Here is a 20,251-nt window from a genome sequence, read left to right as displayed (position 1 = left end):
ATTTCATTTAAAAATGCATCAATATTGTGGCACGTATCTTCTATCTCGTAACTATATTCATTAAACACTTGCAATTCAATGAAGTCCCTTGAAGAAGCTTCATCACTGATTTGAGGTGAAATTTCATTTAAAAATGCATCAATATCATCAAAAGGCATTTCTAATTCAAAACTTGGATCCATGCTAATATCTATTGTGTTGTTGCTTGGTATAAGTTAGTTTCACAACTAGAACGTTTTGACGAGTTCATTTCGTTATATACGCAAACCGCTTAGCTCTTATATATTTGCACCAATCAATGCAAAGAGAACCGATGACGTATGATCTTGGGGCAATGTCCATGTTCATGTTGCATGCATGTTCCGTTTCCGGTGTGTACAACCGTGTTCCGGTTGTACAGCCCAATTCGTCTGTGTCTCTTGACTGTAAGAGCCTGACGTAACAGCGCTATTTTAATTATGGTTGTAATTAAAATCTTACGGTCTACAATATTACCTACGTGATAACACAGTATGCATTTAACTTCTGTAATGGCGATTAACAACAGTATGATTCAAATTATTAGATATATATTCAGCCATCGAAATATATGGCTGAAACCAAAAAATCAGTGGGGTTCAACCTGGCAATTAGGCTCAAATAAATACCAGAGGAACAATCTCTTTAGCGAATTGTACTTATTTGTCTATTTAGGCAGTTTATTTTATTTATTTAGTTCTATTTTTTTTTAGAATAAAATGTATCAGCGTATCAATATTTGTGGGAATAACTAGTAATTGTTAATTTGAACTACATTCTTGAAATTGGGTCTGCTTTTTTGTAAAATTGGAATAAATTAGAGATATTCATAAATTAATAAAATTGATTAGGGTTCCAATGGTATTTCTCTTGTTATAAATGCTATTGTAGAGTTGTGAAGTTTTTAGGGCAGTACGTTTAAGCTTGACAATACTCAGGCAAACTTGAAAATTTTTATATGATTTTTCACCAGTCATGACCATTATATCTACAGTTGAAACTTGGTGGTAAAAATAATCACAAGTCCTATATACACGATTGACACAACCAGAACGGATCCACTCTCTTTCGGGGGGGGGGGGGGGTAATTCTGAAAAATTAGAAAAAATGAGGTATTTTTAACTTACGAAGGAGTGATCGGATCTTAATGAAATTAAATATTTAGAAGAACCTCGTAACTGAGGTCTCTTATTTTAAATCCCGACCGGATCCACTGTCATTGGAGGGAGTTGGGGGGAGGGAACCGAAAATCTTGGAATACCCTGAGAATGGAAAGATCGGGATGAAACTTGGTGGAGAAAATTAGTCCAAGTCCTAGATACGTGATTGACATAACCAAAACAGATCCGATTTCTTCGGCGGGGGGCTTTTGAAGGAGGGTTAAGTTTGAAAAATTAGAAAAAATGAGGTATTTTTAACTTACGAACGAATGATTCGATTTCTAGGAACGAGTGAAATTTGATATTTAGAAGGACCTTGTAACTCATGGCTCTTATTTTAAATCCCGATCAGATCCAGTGATACTGGGGGGAGTCGGGACTCTTGGAAAACATGAAAATTGAGGTATTTTCATCTTACGAATGGTTGATCGGATCTTAATGGAACTTGATATATAGAAAGATCTTATGTCTCAGATGCTCCATTTTCAATTCGAATTGGATCCGCGGACACAAGGGGTGTGGAGGGGGAAATAGAAATCTTCGAAACCGGTAATATTGGAAAACGCTCAGAGTGGAGAGATCAGGATGAAACTTGGTTGGAATAATAAGGACAAGTTCTAGATACGTGATTGACATAACTGGACCTGATTCTATCCCTTTGGGGGAGCTGGGGGGTGGGGGGATTTCCAGTGCTTTGGCGAGTTCGGTTTTTCTGGACGTGGTAGGACGATGAAAATGTGTTGGCATGTCAGGGACCTGCACGAATTGCCTTGATAACAGTTGTCTCCCCGATTCGACCATCTGGGAGTTTGGTGGGAGAGAAAAAATTGAAAAAAATGCAGCATTTTTAACTTACGAATAGTTGATTGGATCTTAATGAAATTTGATATTTAGAAGGACCTCGTGTCTCAGAGCTGAACAAAATGGCTATTTCAAAATTTTGATCCGGCGACTTTGGAAAAAAAATAGTTGGGGAGGGGGCCTAGGTGCTCTTCAATTTTTTGGGTCTCTTAAAAGGCGCACTAGAAAAACTACCGCCAATAAATCAAAACCAAAACAAACAGAAATTACAATAAATAGCCGATTCGAACTCAAAACTAGCAGAAACTAACATAGATAGGACTCACAACCCCTGTGCCTTCTCAAGGCCAGAACATAATTTGCACTCTAATGAAAAAATACAAAAGAATATGTGTTATCACATATTCAGTTTAATATACATATGCTCATATTTATTGTTTAAAATTTTAATGATTTTCTATTTATTTAAGTTATCAAAGTAAAAACATTTGATTTTTTTCAGTGAGGTGCAAATTATATTCTGGCCTTGAGTAGGCGTAGTGGCTGTGCGTCTTAATCATTTTATTTTCGGCTTGTTTTGAGTTTGACTCGTTTATTTATTGTAATTTCTGTTCGTTTTGGGTTTCATTTATTTATTGATACTGATTTGTGATGATTTTACGCTGGGTAGATTATTTGATTCGATTTGTGCTTATTTTTGGTATAATGGAGTTCTTTACTTTTCTTTGAAAAACTTATTTTGTGGAAACATATTTTAGTAAATTGTCAGTAATGAACGGAAATATATGGGAAGAAAAATATATCCTTTAGATCTTTTTTTTTAATGATGAGACTGATGCCTATCAAAATTTGTGAAGGACGGGACAAATTTTATCCTTGAAAATTTAAAAAAGATCATTTTCAAAATTTTTGCTGGTGTCCAGTAATTACACTGTACTTTAGGGTTATTTTTAGATGGGAACCTGAAAAAATCACACAAAAGTTTTCTTCCGTGTATCAGGGTGTTTGGGGTATACATTTTCGGAGGGGTACACTGAATGTCATTTTATGTCTGAGATTCCTCTCACAAATTGTAGTTTGGTCTCCTAGTACTGCTTATTAAAACTGAAAACCATAGAAAAAGAGTAAAGGGTGATACTGCTTATATGTGCAACCTTTCAGCTATGCTGAACAAGTGGATATCTCAAAATTTTGATTGAACGGTTTTGAAAGAAAAGGGACGTTTGAGTGAGGCTGGTTGCCCTCCAATTATTTTGGTCACATAAAAATGAACAATATAAACTTTAATTTCCGTTCAAGTGAGCCCTCTCCTGGGCTCACTTGAACGTGATAGATTTTTGAGAATAAAAACTTTAAACATAAAGAAAAAAATTGACCTGAGAAAAGCTTATGAAATAGGAAATATAGAACTGATTTGAAATTTTGCAGTTAACTAGGTTCGCTTGTGATCTTGATGATAACGCTCTGAGGCATCTTATATAGTGCGAAATCGGAAGCTTCGAAGGCGGTATATTTGCATAAATACTAATTTGACACATATTTGGAGGTGTAATGGACCACTTATTTTCTGTTTTTTTTTCTATTAGCTAGCTTCCTGTGTGATTTGTTTGATCGAATAATGAATCTATGGGCTATAACGTGAAAAATCACCAGATTTAGAAAAACCTAGAAATACCTTAAAAATCCAGGAGATTTTAAAATCCAAAAATCCCTAAATGAGAAAACCTTCCCTTAACAGACCTCGAAAATCCCTATTATAGGGGGGAAATCCCTAGAATGGAAACACTGGACACAATGCTATCAATTTCAAGAAAGAGACCATATTGTGTTTCGATGCTTCAAACCTTGAAGTTACCTATGTTTTGAAATAGATGGCGCTGATGCATCCACTGTTGGGACCATTACATTATGTTCCCATTTGCATTAGAACGAAAAAATATAATGCACTATGTTTGCTAGAATATTTTTCACCACAACTAATGAGATTTCAATATATTATTCTTATTTATAATAGATGTGTTATTCTACATAAGTTATAACTCTTGCTCTAATACTCCTCCCAACGGCTTATTTCTTCGGATACACTATAAAATTATGGAAAACCCCAAAATAACTCGGGGTTTTACTAGTCAAGTAAACTTTTTTTGTGTGTATTTTACGTGGTATGTAATTACTAATTAAATGGGGCTCGGAAAATGGAATTTGAAGTTGGCTGCTCTCCAAATCAGGATCTGAAATTACAAATTATTGACTTTCCCCTCTATACATAGCATGTTCAAATTTACAAGTTTAAATTCTATCATGCAATTCAGTTTTTTCCCTAAACAAAAAAAAAATCTTGAAAAAGATTCGTTCCCTCTTTTGAGAGGGTAATTATTTGACAATATGTGTAAACTGTTAAAAATTTGTTTCATATTAATCATCATTTTAGGTCAAATGCTTGTCAATTGGCTGTTGAGCGAATTGGATGAAGTAAATTATCAGACATTTTCTTGTTCAACTGAAAGTTCGACAGCCCATTATTAATTTCTACACTATGCTTTTGCAGGCTGGGGTTATAAGACCTGTTGAGGATGGTAACATCAACTGGGTGGATATGGACTTCGAGGTATGGAGCTTACTGGTTTCTCATGACCCCGAAATATCTAGTATCTAAAGGTAGCTTGGTTTAATTTTACGTTAATTGCATAAATAACGAAATATTACAATTGCATTTAATGTGAAAACTTTTTTTCTGTTTTTTAATTCATATTTTTTTAATTTACAGTGGAACAAGAAATTGAAATAAACCCCAAGAGGAATAGAAAATTGGGCATGGGGTCAGCTATGACCTGTTTTCAGCGGTTGAAAAAATATCGACAAAATGGCGCCCTTAATAAACTAGCAATTACAATGCAAAATAGGCTCTTCAAAACTGCACAATGCCGCTAGACTTTGGCCGCCAAATATTAAAACCGATTTATTTGTAGACAAAAGATACAGCAGTTCGGGACAATGTATATAATAACCCGTTTTTCTATTTCTAGAAAAAGATCTAAAAACATGAAGAATAAAATAATTGATTATGAGAACGCTGATAACTGAGCTCCAGGTTTTTCATTAGATCTTAATCGTCACGTGTTGTAATTTTGTCAAAATTCTTGGGGAGGGCGGGGGATAAAGTTGGAGCCAATTTTTCCAAATCCAGTGAAAATGACAGTGAAAAAATAAAAATGAGTCATAAAATACCATAAAGGCAAAGATATACCAAAGAAAACTGACCTATTTCTCTGGATGCTTGAATTATACAGACATATCTTTGTTATTACAAGATTTTTAGTAGAAAATAAATTTCAGCTGGGAGTGGGGGTAAACTGGGATCTGGAGGAGGCAGTCCCCCCCCCTGGCCCATAGTAAATTACGCCCCTGTTAAATATTTAATATCTTTTGAAACATTATTCAGATAATTTTCACTATCACACGAAATTTTGATTTAATAAATTACTTACTTGGAATTGACTTTTCTTCCTCGATTTTGACTCAAAAGAGAATCTGTAAAAGAGAAATATCAAATTTTAGTCGCGAACTTAAGCACTATTGCTTGTTTTTTTAAATAATTAAAAAATTACTTTCTTGAAATCAGATTTTCTTCCTTCATGCTGACTTAAAAGAAAACCTGAAAAGAGGAATTGCAAATATTAGTCATAAGCTAAAGCACAATAGTTTTTTCTTTACATGATTGTAAATTGCTAACGTAAAATTGAATTTTCTTCCTCCGTGTTCTCTCAAAAAAAAAAGTGAAAAAGAGAAATATTGAATATTAAACCTAAGCTAAACGAAATTTTTTTTTTAAATCTCACCGCATTTCTACCGCCTCATTTTGTTCTATTTAAAGTCTTAGCATTTTATTGAAAACAATAAGGCTTAAGAAAGCTGGAGATGGTGGTTTAAGAAGGCTTCTATATACAGCGCTTTATTGATGATTATCCAGCATTATGGAACTATCCCAGCTCTGGTTGTTATCAAAAGTAACTTCCTTAGAAACCCAGAATGCTAAAGTCTCTCCTATTTGGAAAACACTTTTTAGGTTTTTTGTGAAATATGTCTTATTTTAGTTCAAAGAAATGTTGCAAGTTAAGGCTTGAGATTTAGCTTAAAATGACATAGTTAGCTAAGATTCAGACTAATTATCTCATTCTGCTAAAGATTTTAACAATCAATTTTTGAATAAGTGCAAAGTGGACCTTCGGATGAAAATTTCCAAACTTAAAGATTGGAACCTGGATTTAAAAAAAAGGATAGGATAGGTCAACGGTCTGACGTTCAGTCTGACATATTTAAATCATAAATTATTTGCTCTCTTTTGTGGAATAAGAAGATTTAAACCTAAGCATAAAAAAATGTGTTTACTAAGTAGCAATTGCTAAAAGATAGTCTGACGTACCACATTACACCCGGACTTGCCTATTATATTCCTCTGTAAGAGGAGGGATAATATGTTAAAACACTAATGGGGATTGAGTTAAAATTTTAGGCATCTGGAAATGGGTATAAAACATGATGCTGTAAGTATAAAGAAAGCATGAACTACTTTAAATTTCATAGATTAGATATATTTTTTTTTTTATTCTTAAGTTGTTTGATATTCAGATCGTATGCTCACGAAACAAAAACATGCATTCTCTTATTTTTCTCTTATTTATTTATAAAAAAATTGCAGATCTCAGACAAAACTGAAAGGACAAAACATGATGCTGTAAATATAAAGAAAGCATGAACTACTTTAAATTTCATAGGTTAGCTATATTTTTTTTTTTTTTTTATTCTTAAGTTGTTTGATATTCAGATCGTATGCTCACGAAACAAAAACATGTATTCTCTTATTTTTCTCTTATTTATTTATAAAAAAAATTGCAGATGTCAGACAAAACTGAAAAGGAATATGGGTGTAATTTTTAATAGCATTTTACTTAGAAGGCAAAACAGCCCCCATTGAAGAGGATATTTTGTACAAAAGATTTAAGCTGTCTAGCAAAATGTCCAAAACGGAACACTACAAGTAAATTCTATTGCAAGCGGAATGCAAAATGCTATCAATGGCAAGAAAGACACCGCATTGTTATTCTATGCTTCAAATCTTGAAAAAAATTATCTTTGTTTTAAAATAAATGGCGCTCTTATATTCGCCATGGTCTAACTTGTCTTAAAAGGGAAACATGTAACATGTTGGCTTTAAAATAGAAACTAAATGAAACAAATTTATTTTTCACCACAACTATTGATTTTGAATAGATATATTATTTTATGAATCGATGCGAATAGCGTTTCTTTGTATGAATCGTTGTATTTTTTTTTATTAATTATTTGTTTCTAATTTTCAGTTCTCAGTAAAAAACAATAAAAAAAGGAAATAAGGGGGAAACACTCCCTAAAAGCCATAGAATGCCACACCATCGCATTCAGCGTATCAGAGAACCCTACCGTAGAAGTTTCAAGCTCATATCTACAAAAATGTGGAACTTCGTATTTTTTGCCAGAAGATCTATCACGGGTGCGTGTTTATTTGTTTGTTCTTTCTTTTTGCTTTTTCTCAGGGGTGTTCTATCGACCCAGTGGTCCTAGCATGTCGTGAGAGGTTTCATTATAACGAAAATTAAAAGTTCTAGTGCCCTTTTTAATTGACCGAAGAATTTGTGGGCACCTAGGCCCCCGCCCACCTTCATTTTTCCCAAAGTCAACAGATTAAAATTTATAGTTATCCATTTTGTTCAAAATAGTCGAAAAATATGATAACTATGTTTTTGGGGATGACTTACTCCCCCATAGTCCCCGGGGGAGGGGCAGAAAATTAAAAACTTTGACCAGTGTTTAAATACAGTAATGGTAATTGGGAAGTGCACAGACGTTTTCAGGGGCATTATTTTAGTTTTGGGGGTTGAGGACAATTGGCTACGTGAGAGGATTTTCATTGGGGGAGAGAAATCCATGAAGGGGGTGCAGGGTTTTCTAGCATTATTAAAAAAAAAAAATACAAGAGCTAAAGGCTCATATGGCACTTGTAACGAGGCAAGAAGAGCTAAGAGCCAAGAGCTCATATGGTATGAGAGCTAACAAAATTCTAAGAACCAATTGATTGATTTAAAAGGAAAATCAGAGGCTTAATGCCGGTCGGGATTTAAAATAAGAGCTCTGAGTCACGATGTCCTTCTAAATATCAAAATTCATTAAGATCCGATCACCCACTCGTAAGTTATAAATACCTCATTTTTTCTAATTTCTCCTCTCCCATTAGCCGCCCAGATGTTCGAATCTGGGGAAACGACTTTATAAAGTCAATTTGTGCAGCTCCCTGACACGCCTACCAATTTTCATCGTCTTAGCACTTCCAGAAGCACGAAACTCGCCAAAGCACTGAACCCCTCCCCCCAACTCCCCCAAAGAGAGTGAATCCAGTATGATTACGGCAATCACGTTTCTACGACATTGGCTTATTCTATCCACCCAGCTTCATCCCGATTCCTCCACTCTAAGCGTTTTCCAAGATTTCCGATTTCTCCCTCCAGCTCCCCCCAATGACAACAGATCTGGTAGGGATTTGAAATTAGAGCTCTGAGACATGAATTCCTTCTAAATATCAAATTTCATTAAGATCCGGCCACCTGTTCTTAAGTTAAAAATACCTCAATTTTTCTAATTCTTCCAAATTAGCACCCTCCAGCTACTCCAAAGAGAACGGATCCGTTCCAATTATGTCAACGTATCTAGAATTTGTGCTTATTCTTCCCATCAAGTTTCATCCCGATCTCTCCACTATAAGCATTTACCAAGATTTCTGTTTCCCTCCTCCAACCCCATTTGTCCCCGGATCCAATTCGAGCCGAAAATGGAACATCTGAGACATAAGATCCTTCTATATATCAAATTTCGTTAAGATCTGATCACCTATTTGTAAGATAAAAATACCCCAATTTTCACGTTGTCTAAGAATTCCGGTTTCCCCCTCCAACTCCCCCCAATGTCACAGGATCTGGTCGGAATTTAAAATAAGAGCTTGAAAGCACAAGATCCTTCTAAATGTCAAATTTGGTTAAGATCTGGTCACCGTTCGTAAGCTACAAATTCCTCATTTTTCGAATAACCCCCCCAAGTCCACCAAAGAGAGCGAATCCGGTCCGGTTATGTCAGTCACGTATCTTAGACTCGTTTTTATTCTTCCCATCCAGTTTCATCCTGATCTCTCCGCTTCAAGTATTTTTTAAGATTTCCGGTCCCCCCCTCCAAACAACACTGGATCCGGTTGAGATTTAAAACAAAAGATCTGAGTTACGAGGTCCTTCTAAATAGTAAGTTTCATGAAGATCTGATCACTCCTTCGTAAGTTAAAAATACGTCATTTTTTCTAATTTTTCAGAATTAACCCTCCCCTCCCCCCAATAGATCTGATCCGTTCCAATTATCTCAATCACGTATCTAAGACTTCTGCTTATTTTTCCCTCCAAGTTTCATCCCGATCCCTCCACTCTAAGCGTTTTCCAGGATTTTAGGCCCCCCCAAATTCCCCCCAAGTCATTAGATCTGGTCGGGGTTTAAAATAAGATCTTTGAGACACGATATCCTTCTAAATATCGAATTTCATTGAGATCCGATCACCCGTTCGTAAGTTAAAAATACCTCATTTTTTAATTTTTCAGAATTATCCCCCCCCAACTGCCCCGAAGAGAGCGGATCCGTTCCGGTTATGTCAATCATGTATCTAGGACTTGTGCTTATTTTTCCTACTAAGTTTCATCCTGATCCCTCCACTTTGAGTGTTTTCAAAGATTTTAGGTTTTCCCCTCCCAACTAACCCCCCCCCCCACCAGTGTCACCATATCCGGTCAGGATTTAAAATAAGAGCTCTGAGACACGATATCCTTCCAAACATCAAATTTCATTAATATCCGATCAACCGTTCGTAAGTTAAAAATACTTCATTTTTCTATTTTTTCCGAATTAACCGACCTTCCACTCCCCTCCAGATGGTCAAATCGAGAAAATAACTATCTAATTTAATCTGGTCCGGTCCCTAATACGCCTGCCAAATTTCATCGTCCTAGCTTACCTGGAAGTGCCCTAAAGTAGCAAAACCGGGACCGACAGACAGACCGACAGAATTTGCGATTGCTATATGTCACTTGGCTAATACCAAGTGCCATAAAACAATGAAAAAATACAGACGAAAAAGTTTTTTAAACTGAAAGTAAAGAGCAGCATTAAAGCTTAAAATGAACAGAAATTATTACGCATATAAGGGGTTCGTCTCCTCCTAAATACCTCGCTTTTTACCCTAGAGCATTTTTAGTAATTTCAACTATTTATTCTACGGCCTTTATGATTCAGGGGTCATTCTTAAAGAATTGGGTCAAAATTTAAGCTTTAGTATAAACAGCGAGGTATTAACAAGGGGCCAAGCCCCATCATATACGTAATAAAATATAAGAATATAGTAGTTCGTTACGTAATTTAATTCGTAAGTTACGTATATTTTTTACTAAAAAACGTTTGTAAAAAATTAAAAAGTTCTACTTATTCATTTCCTTGTCATCTCCCTCACGGAAATCATTTTATTTCAGGTGACGTGTAGTGTTTCTTTGCGAGTTAACAACTGTTCCCAATAGAAACGAAGTTCAATATACTCTATTACCGTTAACCACTCATATCTCAAAAGTGCGTACTTATCCCTCTAGGTGCCATATTACATGCCTGCAGTACTTTTACAGTCTCTTAAAAAACAAAGTTTACTGAATTTCTCCCAAACAATTTTATAAACAATTTATTCTATTTCTTTCCAAACAAATTTGTTCCTCAATATTGTAATTTTTAATTCTATCGAGATAATTAATTTTTAATTGTACCAAACAAATATACAATTGTTACTCAACATCTTTACTGTCGTTTCAATGTCTATTTCTGGCAGCTCAGTATATATCTAACTTTTTTTTAAGTACCAATATTTCAGTAAAAACATGGTTTTGACCCGGCATTGGAGCAACTGAAGTGTTTTGGCACCCTAGGCCAGGTCAAAAGTGTTAAAAATACCATTTGTGAATATATAATTAAAAAAAAAAGGAAATGGGGTACCAACTGATGGACTTTTCCCATTCCACCATTTAAGGCTGTTGAGGTTTTAGTTCTTTATTTTATTCACTGCTCACGAAATTATGAACTCTTTTATATTTTTAGTTAAAAAACACTTTCGAAGGAATTAAAGGGTATGAGTTGTACGGGACACTAATCTTACTCGGACCTGAATGTTCCGAAAATTTTTGGTGAAAATTTTCCTAAAACAAAAAATTTTCATGAAGTAAACACTTTTGCCTCCCCTACTCCATAATTTTTTATGCTTTTGCTTTTAGAGAACTCACGTTGTGCACAGGAAACGTACTTTAGCTTAGGGGAATTTGAGCTCTGACGCAAGCATTAATTTGGCCTCTTTACGCCAAAGTTTGACTCTTTCTCTTAACTCTATTTTTAAAACAGTAAGAAACTTTAGCGTAAATAGCGGGGCGTTGAGGAGGAAAAGCCCTTTTCATATACAGAGTAATTTCTGTTCGTTTTAAGAAACTAATCTGAAACTTGCCGTGGCAATTAGTTACTACTTTTTGTTCAAAATGGCTCGAAAGAATATTGAATTGAAAGTTTTTTTTCGATTTTTAAATAAACACGGCTGATTTTTACTTAAAAAGTTTTATGCTTTTTCAGCTATTTTCAACAAAAGTATTTTGTAATACTTCCATTAATAGCTTTAATATCTGTACTTTTTGGCTTCATAATTAAGAGCAAATAAATTGCTTGTTTCTGTTTTATTGACTCAAACTCTCAATCTTGAATAGTCAGGCTTAAAACGGGTTTAAAATAAGCATTTGGAATTTTTTTTGTTTGAAAGCTTTTAACTTCAGTTTTTATTGTAGAATAAACACGGCTGTTTGAAATGCGCCATATCCAGCTGATATATCAGCAAAAATATTTTGCACAGCTTCTCTTTTAATAGTGTTTTATATCTCCTTTTTTATTTTAGTATGCATAGTATATGATTTTTTTCATTCCTATATTTGTGGTCCAAGGTATTGTCAGATATTTGTCACTAGTCCTTTATCAAGGTTTTAGTCTACTAATGAACCTTCTTTTGAAAGAGCTAACGGAAAGACTTTTTGGGATAACTTCTCCAGGAAGATCATTCTAGATCAAAGTGCAACGTCCGATGAAGCTAATTAGTATTTTTTTAATTATTTATTTTTTTGTTTCTTTATTTTGTTTTGAATTATTTAACTTGAACTTTTAGATAATGGAGCAAATGAGCTCATATGCCCCAGTGCAGTCTCCAGGACCTTCGCCACTATATCCTGCCTCTGTTACTTTAAGTGTAGGGACTTCACGGAAAAGTCCAATGTCACAAACTGCCATTCATTCATCTCTGACTCAACGCTCCCAGCACAAATACATGAGCAGATTTCACACAAAAATATCTTTCAATTGTGGATCCAAGTATTGTTGGCTCACCAGTGCAAGTTGTACAAAACAATGTGAAAATGTAAATTGCCAAATGTCAGAACGTAAATGTCAATAAAATGGATGGTCATCTACCTCAGTCGTAAACTTTGACAACAGTGAATGAGCCTCCTTTTGAACAGGTGCTCCCTTAGCATCCTTCAGTTGAATGTAGTTCTAAAATATCTGTGAGTCGTGAAGTGAATAAGGAAAATTAAGTTGAAGAAGTTCAAAAAACTGTTGTGTACAGTGCTAGTGAGCAAATCCCAATTTTAAATGACACAAAAACACCTAATAAAGGGCCTAAAAAAAATACAAAAAATAAGAACCAAAAAACAAACTTCAAAAGGACAAAGGATAAACCTCACGAAAATAATGTAGATGGTGTTAGTGGTGGTTCTATTTTGGTTGAAGAAATCCTGTTAGAGAAATCTGGCAAAGTAGTTGTTGATGGTGATAGAGTTGTGAAAATTGTAGAGAAGGGAAAATCTAGTGTAAAGAGTGTAAAAATATGATAATTGGATTTAACTGCCAACAGACTAAGGATATTGGGATTATGAAGACAACAATCAAGCTCAGGAAACCATCGCTTGAGGTAATTTTTTTTTTGGTTTTATGAGTAGTTTTGACTTTGTTCATTTATGTTGAATTATTTTATCACTCTTTTATTTAACATTTTATATTAATTTATTATAATATTGTCAATTTATATCATTAATTTATATATATATATATATATATATATATATATATATATATATATATATATATATATATATATATATATATATATATATATATATATATATATATATATATATATATATATAATAATAATAATAATTTATTTATAACCCACAAAGTACATTAAACTGTGGAGTAAACACACAAAAAAAGAAAAAAACAAGACAAAAAACATAACAACATAAATAACATAGCAGCATAACGACATACAACATAAATAAATTACCTCCAATCAAAAAATGGCCAAAGAGGGTCAAAAACACCGACCATTTGCCGAGTTTTAAAACATATATATATATATATATATATATATATATATATATATATATATATATATATATATATATATATATATATATATATATATATATATATATATATATATATTATATATATATATATATATATATATATATATATATATATATATATATATATATATATATATATATATATATATATATATATATATATATATATATATATATATATATATATATATATATATATATATATTTATATAATGCTATAAATATTATTTATATTATTTTGTCATCATTCATATTATTTTATTTATTTAATTCCATTAAAAGCAGTAAGTATGCACTACTTAATCATTGCTTAAGACTTATACAGTATAGTAAACTATAGGCCTATTCATAAACAAACAAGGTCAAAGTGATTTGGTTTGTCTAGGTTAAAGTGTAATACGTTAACATATGCTTTTATCAGGATATACCTAGACTTGTTGTCCTCCCCTCATTGGTCTTTGAATCTGGTTAATCTAAGAACCTTCCTCCCAAAGACAACACTGAAGTTTTAAGTCAAATATATTTATGAGATTCACTTACCAGAGGGGGGAGGGAGTCTTGCAAATTTCCTCATGGATCTATGCAGTAAAATGGAGAGAGAAACTCTATCCTAATATACTGTCTTACAAAATACCCTGTCCTAACCTATTTAATCCTGCCTGCATGTTGGGAGCTAAAAACTTACAATATGAGTAAAAAAAATAGATTTTATTCTTTAACGAGATCTATCAGAGATCCAGTAATCATAACCAAGGATGTAGTTTTGTAATGCAATTGTTGACGCAATTCAACAAGAATATAACTGGATTTAATGTTTAAAAAAGTGATAATTAATGATTATTAGTTATTGTTATGACTTGTTTTAATTGATTTGTTTCTTAATTAATGTTATTATTTTTAATTAATTAATTAATTAATTTAATTAATTGTTTCTAGTCTTACAGTGCCTTAATTCTCATTGAAGAGAACGCTGTGTATACCCTTGTTTTATCATAATAGCGTTTCTCTGGAAGCAGCCGAGATGGTTTTCCTCTTCATCTGATAGAGGGTGCGGGATAAACCATCAGTTTTGGCTTACCACTCTCTTTGTTTTTTATTATACTTTTAATTTTCTTACATTAACAATATCTTTTTTGGGGGGAGGGCATAAAACCTAAGGGGAGATGAACCGTGTATCTCCTCTTTGTTCTTTTACTAACTTTTCTAATTTCCTTGTAGATTCATTTTTTTTTCTGTTTTACGAATCCAAGTATAAACTAATTGCATTGAAAATTATAAATTAGAATACAAGAGAAGGCAGGTTCAATTCAACCCGATACCTCAATTCTAATATAATTTCTGATTCCGATAATATTTATATTTTTCATAATTTTTATAAACAATATTAGACTCCTTTAAAGAAAGGAGCAACATTAAAAAAACAGAAATCATTCCACATATGAAGGGGTTGCCCCCCCACCTTGATACCTTGATCTTTACGCTAAAGTTTTCAACACTGAATAACGTGTTTTATTTTCTAATCGCTAAAATGGCTCAAATAAATTAGATGCATGTGCTAACAAACGAAAAGTTAATAGGCTGACGACATAAATATATAATTTTTTGTAATCTTAACTTCTATTATTGACAAAACAAGGAGCATTACTACTATTAATGTGTCTTTTTGGTCGATTCGATGTTTGTTTGTTCTGTTCTCCATGGCTTTCATTTTTAGCTTTTCTGATTTGGCAGTTTTGTATTGTCCTTTTTTCAATATCTTTAAGCCTACAATCTTCCCTAAAGATGGATTGGCATAGATTTTGTGTAGGTATCAGCACTTTTTTGTCTTACTGAAAGTTTATCTTTTTATTTTTGTCATCAGTAAAGCCAGTATCGTATCAGTAAAGCCCCATCCCCTCCTGATATGAACGCAGTGCATAACTCATCAATAGTTTTTAGCTGTATACTTACTAAAACCCTTTCAATTTTCCTGTCCCTCCCACACTCTCGATGGAGATATGGTTAATGTCTAGCCAAATATCAGACCATTGCCAACCTTTTAGTATTATATAAATTTATTAAAGCAACACTTGCCACGACTTTTTTTTGTGAGTGTTTTTTTTTACGATTGATCTTATTGGTTTGTAGAAAAATATAGTAAATAGGCGTTTTTATTTTGATTTATGTTAAATATTAAATGAAAAATAAAGTTTTTTAACTAAAAGTAAGGAGCGACATTAAAACTTAAAACGAATAGAAATTACTCCGTATATGGAAAGGGCTTTTCCTCCTCAACGCCCCGCTCTTTACGCTACAGTTTGACTCTTTCTCTTAACTCTACTTTTTAAAACAGTAAAAAACTTTAACAGAAAGAGCGGGACGTTGAGGAAGAAAAGCTTGGTATTACGAGAAGTAAAACCCTCATATGCGTAATAATTTCTGTTCGTTTCAAGTTTTAATGATGCTCCTTACTTTCAGTTGAAAAAACTTTTCACGTTTATTTTTTCATTGTTTTTTTTTTTAATAATGCTAGAATGTCTTGCATGTCTGTCTTTGAAATTGAATGTCTTCATTGAAATTCTCTTCCCCCATGAAAAATTCCTCCATGGAAAGATCCTTCCACGTAACCCCTCCCTCCATCAACTTCTCCTCCCGCCCGCCATTGTATGGGGGGTGTTTCCCCCTATTTTCCAAAATAAGTAAAATTTTCTCAGGCTCGTAACTTTTGATGACAGAGACTAAATTTGATGAAACTTATATATTAAAAATCAGCATTAAAATGTGATTCTTTTGATGTAACTATTGGTATCAAAATTCTATTTTTTAGAGTTTTGGTTACTATTGAGCCGGGACGCTCCTTACTTCAGTTCGTTACCACGAACTGTTTGAAAGAAAATATCCCCAACATTTAAACTTAAAACAAGCAGAAATTATTCGGCATAGGGGGGCTTAACTTTTTGTAAATTCTTTATTAGAGACTGCTCAAACACAAGGACCGTGGTAGTTTTATAGAACATTAAGATTTTAGTATAAAGACCGAAGGTTGAGGAGGGGAAGACTCCCTCATATTTTAGTAGTTTTAGCTAGCTCCCAAGCCCCCCTCACTTTTTTGGAGTGAGCATTATCTGTTTAGCTAACAGGGGTATCACGAAGAGGCTATCTTCGCTCATGTCGCCTGGTTTTGCTAAAATTACCTTTTTCTATGCCAAAATAGAACTGGGAAGATGTTCTTTTTCTCTCTCTCTCTATACATATATATAAATATCCCATTTTGAGGCAAAAAGACCATCTTCAAGAAAAATAAAACACAATATAAAAACTAACTTACAAAAAATTTAAAACTAGCTTAAGGAATAAGTAATTTTGATATTCAGAAAATGGGAATTTTCCAAACTGCAATCCTGTAAATTTCTTTGAAGCTGAGAAGAATATTGTTTTTTGTAAGCATATCAGCATCTAAATTAGAAAATTCTTATAAAACCTTTGAGCTCCCCAGAAGGATTTTGGAGCCTTTTATTTCCTAGTTCTCTCATAGCTGAGCACATAATTTTGATCCTTTCTTCTGCCTAAAAAGAATTGTAAACAATATTTAAGTATACTTACCTTGTCCCTTTAAGTATACTGACCTCATTTTTTAGGCGTTGAATTTGTAGAGATTGAGCTTTAATTGTTTCTTCCATCTGTTGATTTTCCCGCAAAAGATCTGAAACTTGCTTCTCCAAAATAAGTTTCTCAGATTTTTTTTTGTCCCTTAATTTTTTTGCAGCCTTTCGATTTTCAATCAATCTTTTCGTGTCTTTGTCCATTTGACTGTTTTTCTTTTTCGTATCTTCTTTGTCCATTTGACTGTTTTTCTTTTTCTTCTTCTGTGCCAAATTTTCCTGTTTTGTCCGTTTGCCATCTCCTTCATATTTTTCAACTATTGCTGATCCACTATCTTGTATCTCGTAACTGTATCTTGGATTTTCTTTAAACGCTTGCAATTCAGTGAATTCCTTTGAAGAAGCTTCATCGCTGATTTGGGGTGAGATTTCATTTAAAAATGCATCAATATTGTGGCACGTATCTTCTATCTCGTAACTATATTCATTAAACACTTGCAATTCAATGAAGTCCTTTGAAGAAGCTTCATCACTGATTTGAGGTGAAATTTCATTTAAAAATGCATCAATATCATCAAAAGGCATTTCTAATTCAAAACTTGGATCCATGCTAATATCTATTGTGTTGTTGCTTGGTATAAGTTAGTTTCACAACTAGAAAGTTTTGACGAGTTCATTTCGTTATATACACAAACCGCTTAGCTCTTATATATTTGCACCAATCAATGCAAAGAGAACCGATGACGTATGATCTTGGGGCAATGTCCATGTTCATGTTGCATGCATGTTCCGTTTCCGGTGTGTACAACCGTGTTCCGGTTGTACAGCCCAATTCGTCTGTGTTTCTTGACTGTAAGAGCCTCACGTAACAGCGCTATTTTAATTATGGTTGTAATTAAAATCTTACGGTCTACAATATTACCTACGTGATAACACAGTATGCATTTAACTTCTGTAATGGCGATTAACAACAGTATGATTCAAATTATTAGATATATATTCAGCCATCGAAATATATGGCTGAAACCAAAAAATCAGTGGGGTTCAACCTGGCAATTAGGCTCAAATAAATACCAGAGGAACAATCTCTTTAGCGAATTGTACTTATTTGCCTATTTAGGCAGTTTATTTTATTTATTTAGTTCTATTTTTTTTAGAATAAAATATATCAGCGTATCAATATTTGTGGGAATAACTAGTAAATGTTAATTTGAACTACATTCTTGAAATTGGGTCTGCTTTTTTGTAAAATTGGAATAAATTAGAGATATTCATAAATTAATAAAATTGATTAGGGTTCCAATGGTATTTCTCTTGTTATAAATGCTATTGTAGAGTTGTGAAGTTTTTAGGGCAGTACGTTTAAGCTTGACAATACTCAGGCAAACTTGAAAATTTTTATATGATTTTTCACCAGTCATGACCATTATATCTACAGTTGAAACTTGGTGGTAAAAATAATCACAAGTCCTATATACACGATTGACACAACCAGAACGGATCCACTCTCTTTCGGGGGGGGGGGGGGTTAATTCTGAAAAATTAGAAAAAATGAGGTATTTTTAACTTACGAAGGAGTGATCGGATCTTAATGAAATTTGATATTTAGAAGAACCTCGTAACTGAGGTCTCTTATTTTAAATCCCGACCGGATCCACTGTCATTGGAGGGAGTTGGGGGGAGGGAACCGAAAATCTTGGAATACCCTGAGAATGGAAAGATTGGGATGAAACTTGGTATGGAAAATTAGTCCAAGTCCTAGATACGTGATTGACATAACCAAAATAGATCCGATTTCTTCGGCGGGGGGCTTTTGAAGGAGGGTTAAGTTTGGAAAATTAGAAAAAATGAGGTATTTTTCACTTACGAACGAATGATTCGATTTCTAGGAACGAGTGAAATTTGATATTTAGAATGACATTGTAACTCATGGCTCTTATTTTAAATCCCGATCAGATCCAGTGATACTGGGGGGAGTCGGGACTCTTGGAAAACATGAAAATTGAGGTATTTTCATCTTACGAATGGTTGATCGGATCTTAATGGAACTTGATATATAGAAAGATCTTATGTCTCAGATGCTCCATTTTCAATTCGAATTGGATCCGCGGACACAAGGGGTGTGGAGGGGGAAATAGAAATCTTCGAAACCGGTAATATTGGAAAACGCTCAGAGTGGAGAGATCAGGATGAAACTTGGTGGGAATAATAAGGACAAGTTCTAGATACGTGATTGACATAACTGGACCGGATTCTCTCCCTTTGGGGGAGCTGGGGGGTGGGGGGATTTCCAGTGCTTTGGCGAGTTCGGTTTTTCTGGACGTGGTAGGACGATGAAAATGTGTTGGCATGTCAGGGACCTGCACAAATTGCCTTGATAACAGTCGTCTCCCCGATTCGACCATCTGGGAGTTTGGTGGGAGAGAAAAAATTGAAAAAAATGCAGCATTTTTAACTTACGAATAGTTGATTGGATCTTAATGAAATTTGATATTTAGAAGGACCTCGTGTCTCAGAGCTGAACAAAATGGCTATTTCAAAATTTTGATCCGGCGACTTTGGAAAAAAAATAGTTTGGGAGGGGGCCTAGGTGCTCTCCAATTTTTTGGGTCACTTAAAAGGCGCACTAGAAAAACTACCGCCAATAAATCAAAACCAAAACAAACAGAAATTACAATAAATAGCCGATTCGAACTCAAAACTAGCAGAAACTAACATAGATAGGACTCACAACCCCTATGCCTTCTCAAGGCCAGAACATAATTTGCACTCTAATGAAAAAATACAAAAGAATATGTGTTATCATATATTCAGTTTAATATACATATGCTCATATTTATTGTTTAAAATTTTAATGATTTTCTATTTATTTAAGTTATCAAAGTAAAAACATTTGATTTTTTTCAGTGAGGTGCAAATTATATTCTGGCCTTGAGTAGGCGTAGTGGCTGTGCGTCTTAATCATTTTATTTTCGGCTTGTTTTGAGTTTGACTCGTTTATTTATTGTAATTTCTGTTCGTTTTGGGTTTCATTTATTTATTGATACTGATTTGTGATGATTTTACGCTGGGTAGATTATTTGATTCTATTTGTGCTTATTTTTGGTATAATGGAGTTCTTTACTTTTCC

General features: G+C 33.7%; 2 protein-coding genes across 12 annotated transcripts in view; one reads left to right on the top strand and one right to left on the bottom strand.

Annotated features, from left to right (window-relative positions):
• The window catches only part of LOC136031983 (transmembrane GTPase Marf-like), a 503,142-nt gene that overhangs the window by 179,782 nt on the left and 303,109 nt on the right, over positions 1-20,251 (bottom strand). The window lies entirely within an intron of this gene.
• Positions 1-20,251, top strand: part of LOC136031979 (acyl-coenzyme A oxidase 1-like) — a 168,548-nt gene that overhangs the window by 29,854 nt on the left and 118,443 nt on the right. For 2 of the 11 annotated variants that reach the window (XM_065712020.1, XM_065712021.1), the window contains exons 1-3: positions 4,411-4,637; positions 7,340-7,509; positions 12,280-13,080. The exons of 1 other annotated variant lie outside the window; for it this stretch is intronic. In XM_065712020.1, the coding sequence (XP_065568092.1) occupies positions 12,997-13,080 (84 nt within the window). In that variant the 5' untranslated portion in view covers positions 4,411-4,637; positions 7,340-7,509; positions 12,280-12,996. Of the gene's footprint in view, positions 1-4,410; positions 4,638-7,339; positions 7,510-12,279; positions 13,081-20,251 lie in introns of those variants that run through there. 8 more of the 11 variants (XM_065712014.1, XM_065712015.1, XM_065712016.1 and 5 more) reach the window with 8 other exon arrangements.

Source organism: Artemia franciscana, chromosome 10 (genome assembly GCF_032884065.1).
Source record: "Artemia franciscana chromosome 10, ASM3288406v1, whole genome shotgun sequence".
NCBI lineage: Eukaryota > Metazoa > Arthropoda > Branchiopoda > Anostraca > Artemiidae > Artemia > Artemia franciscana.
Note: the sequence above shows the minus strand (reverse complement) of the source record. Positions and strands in the feature narration are given on the sequence as shown.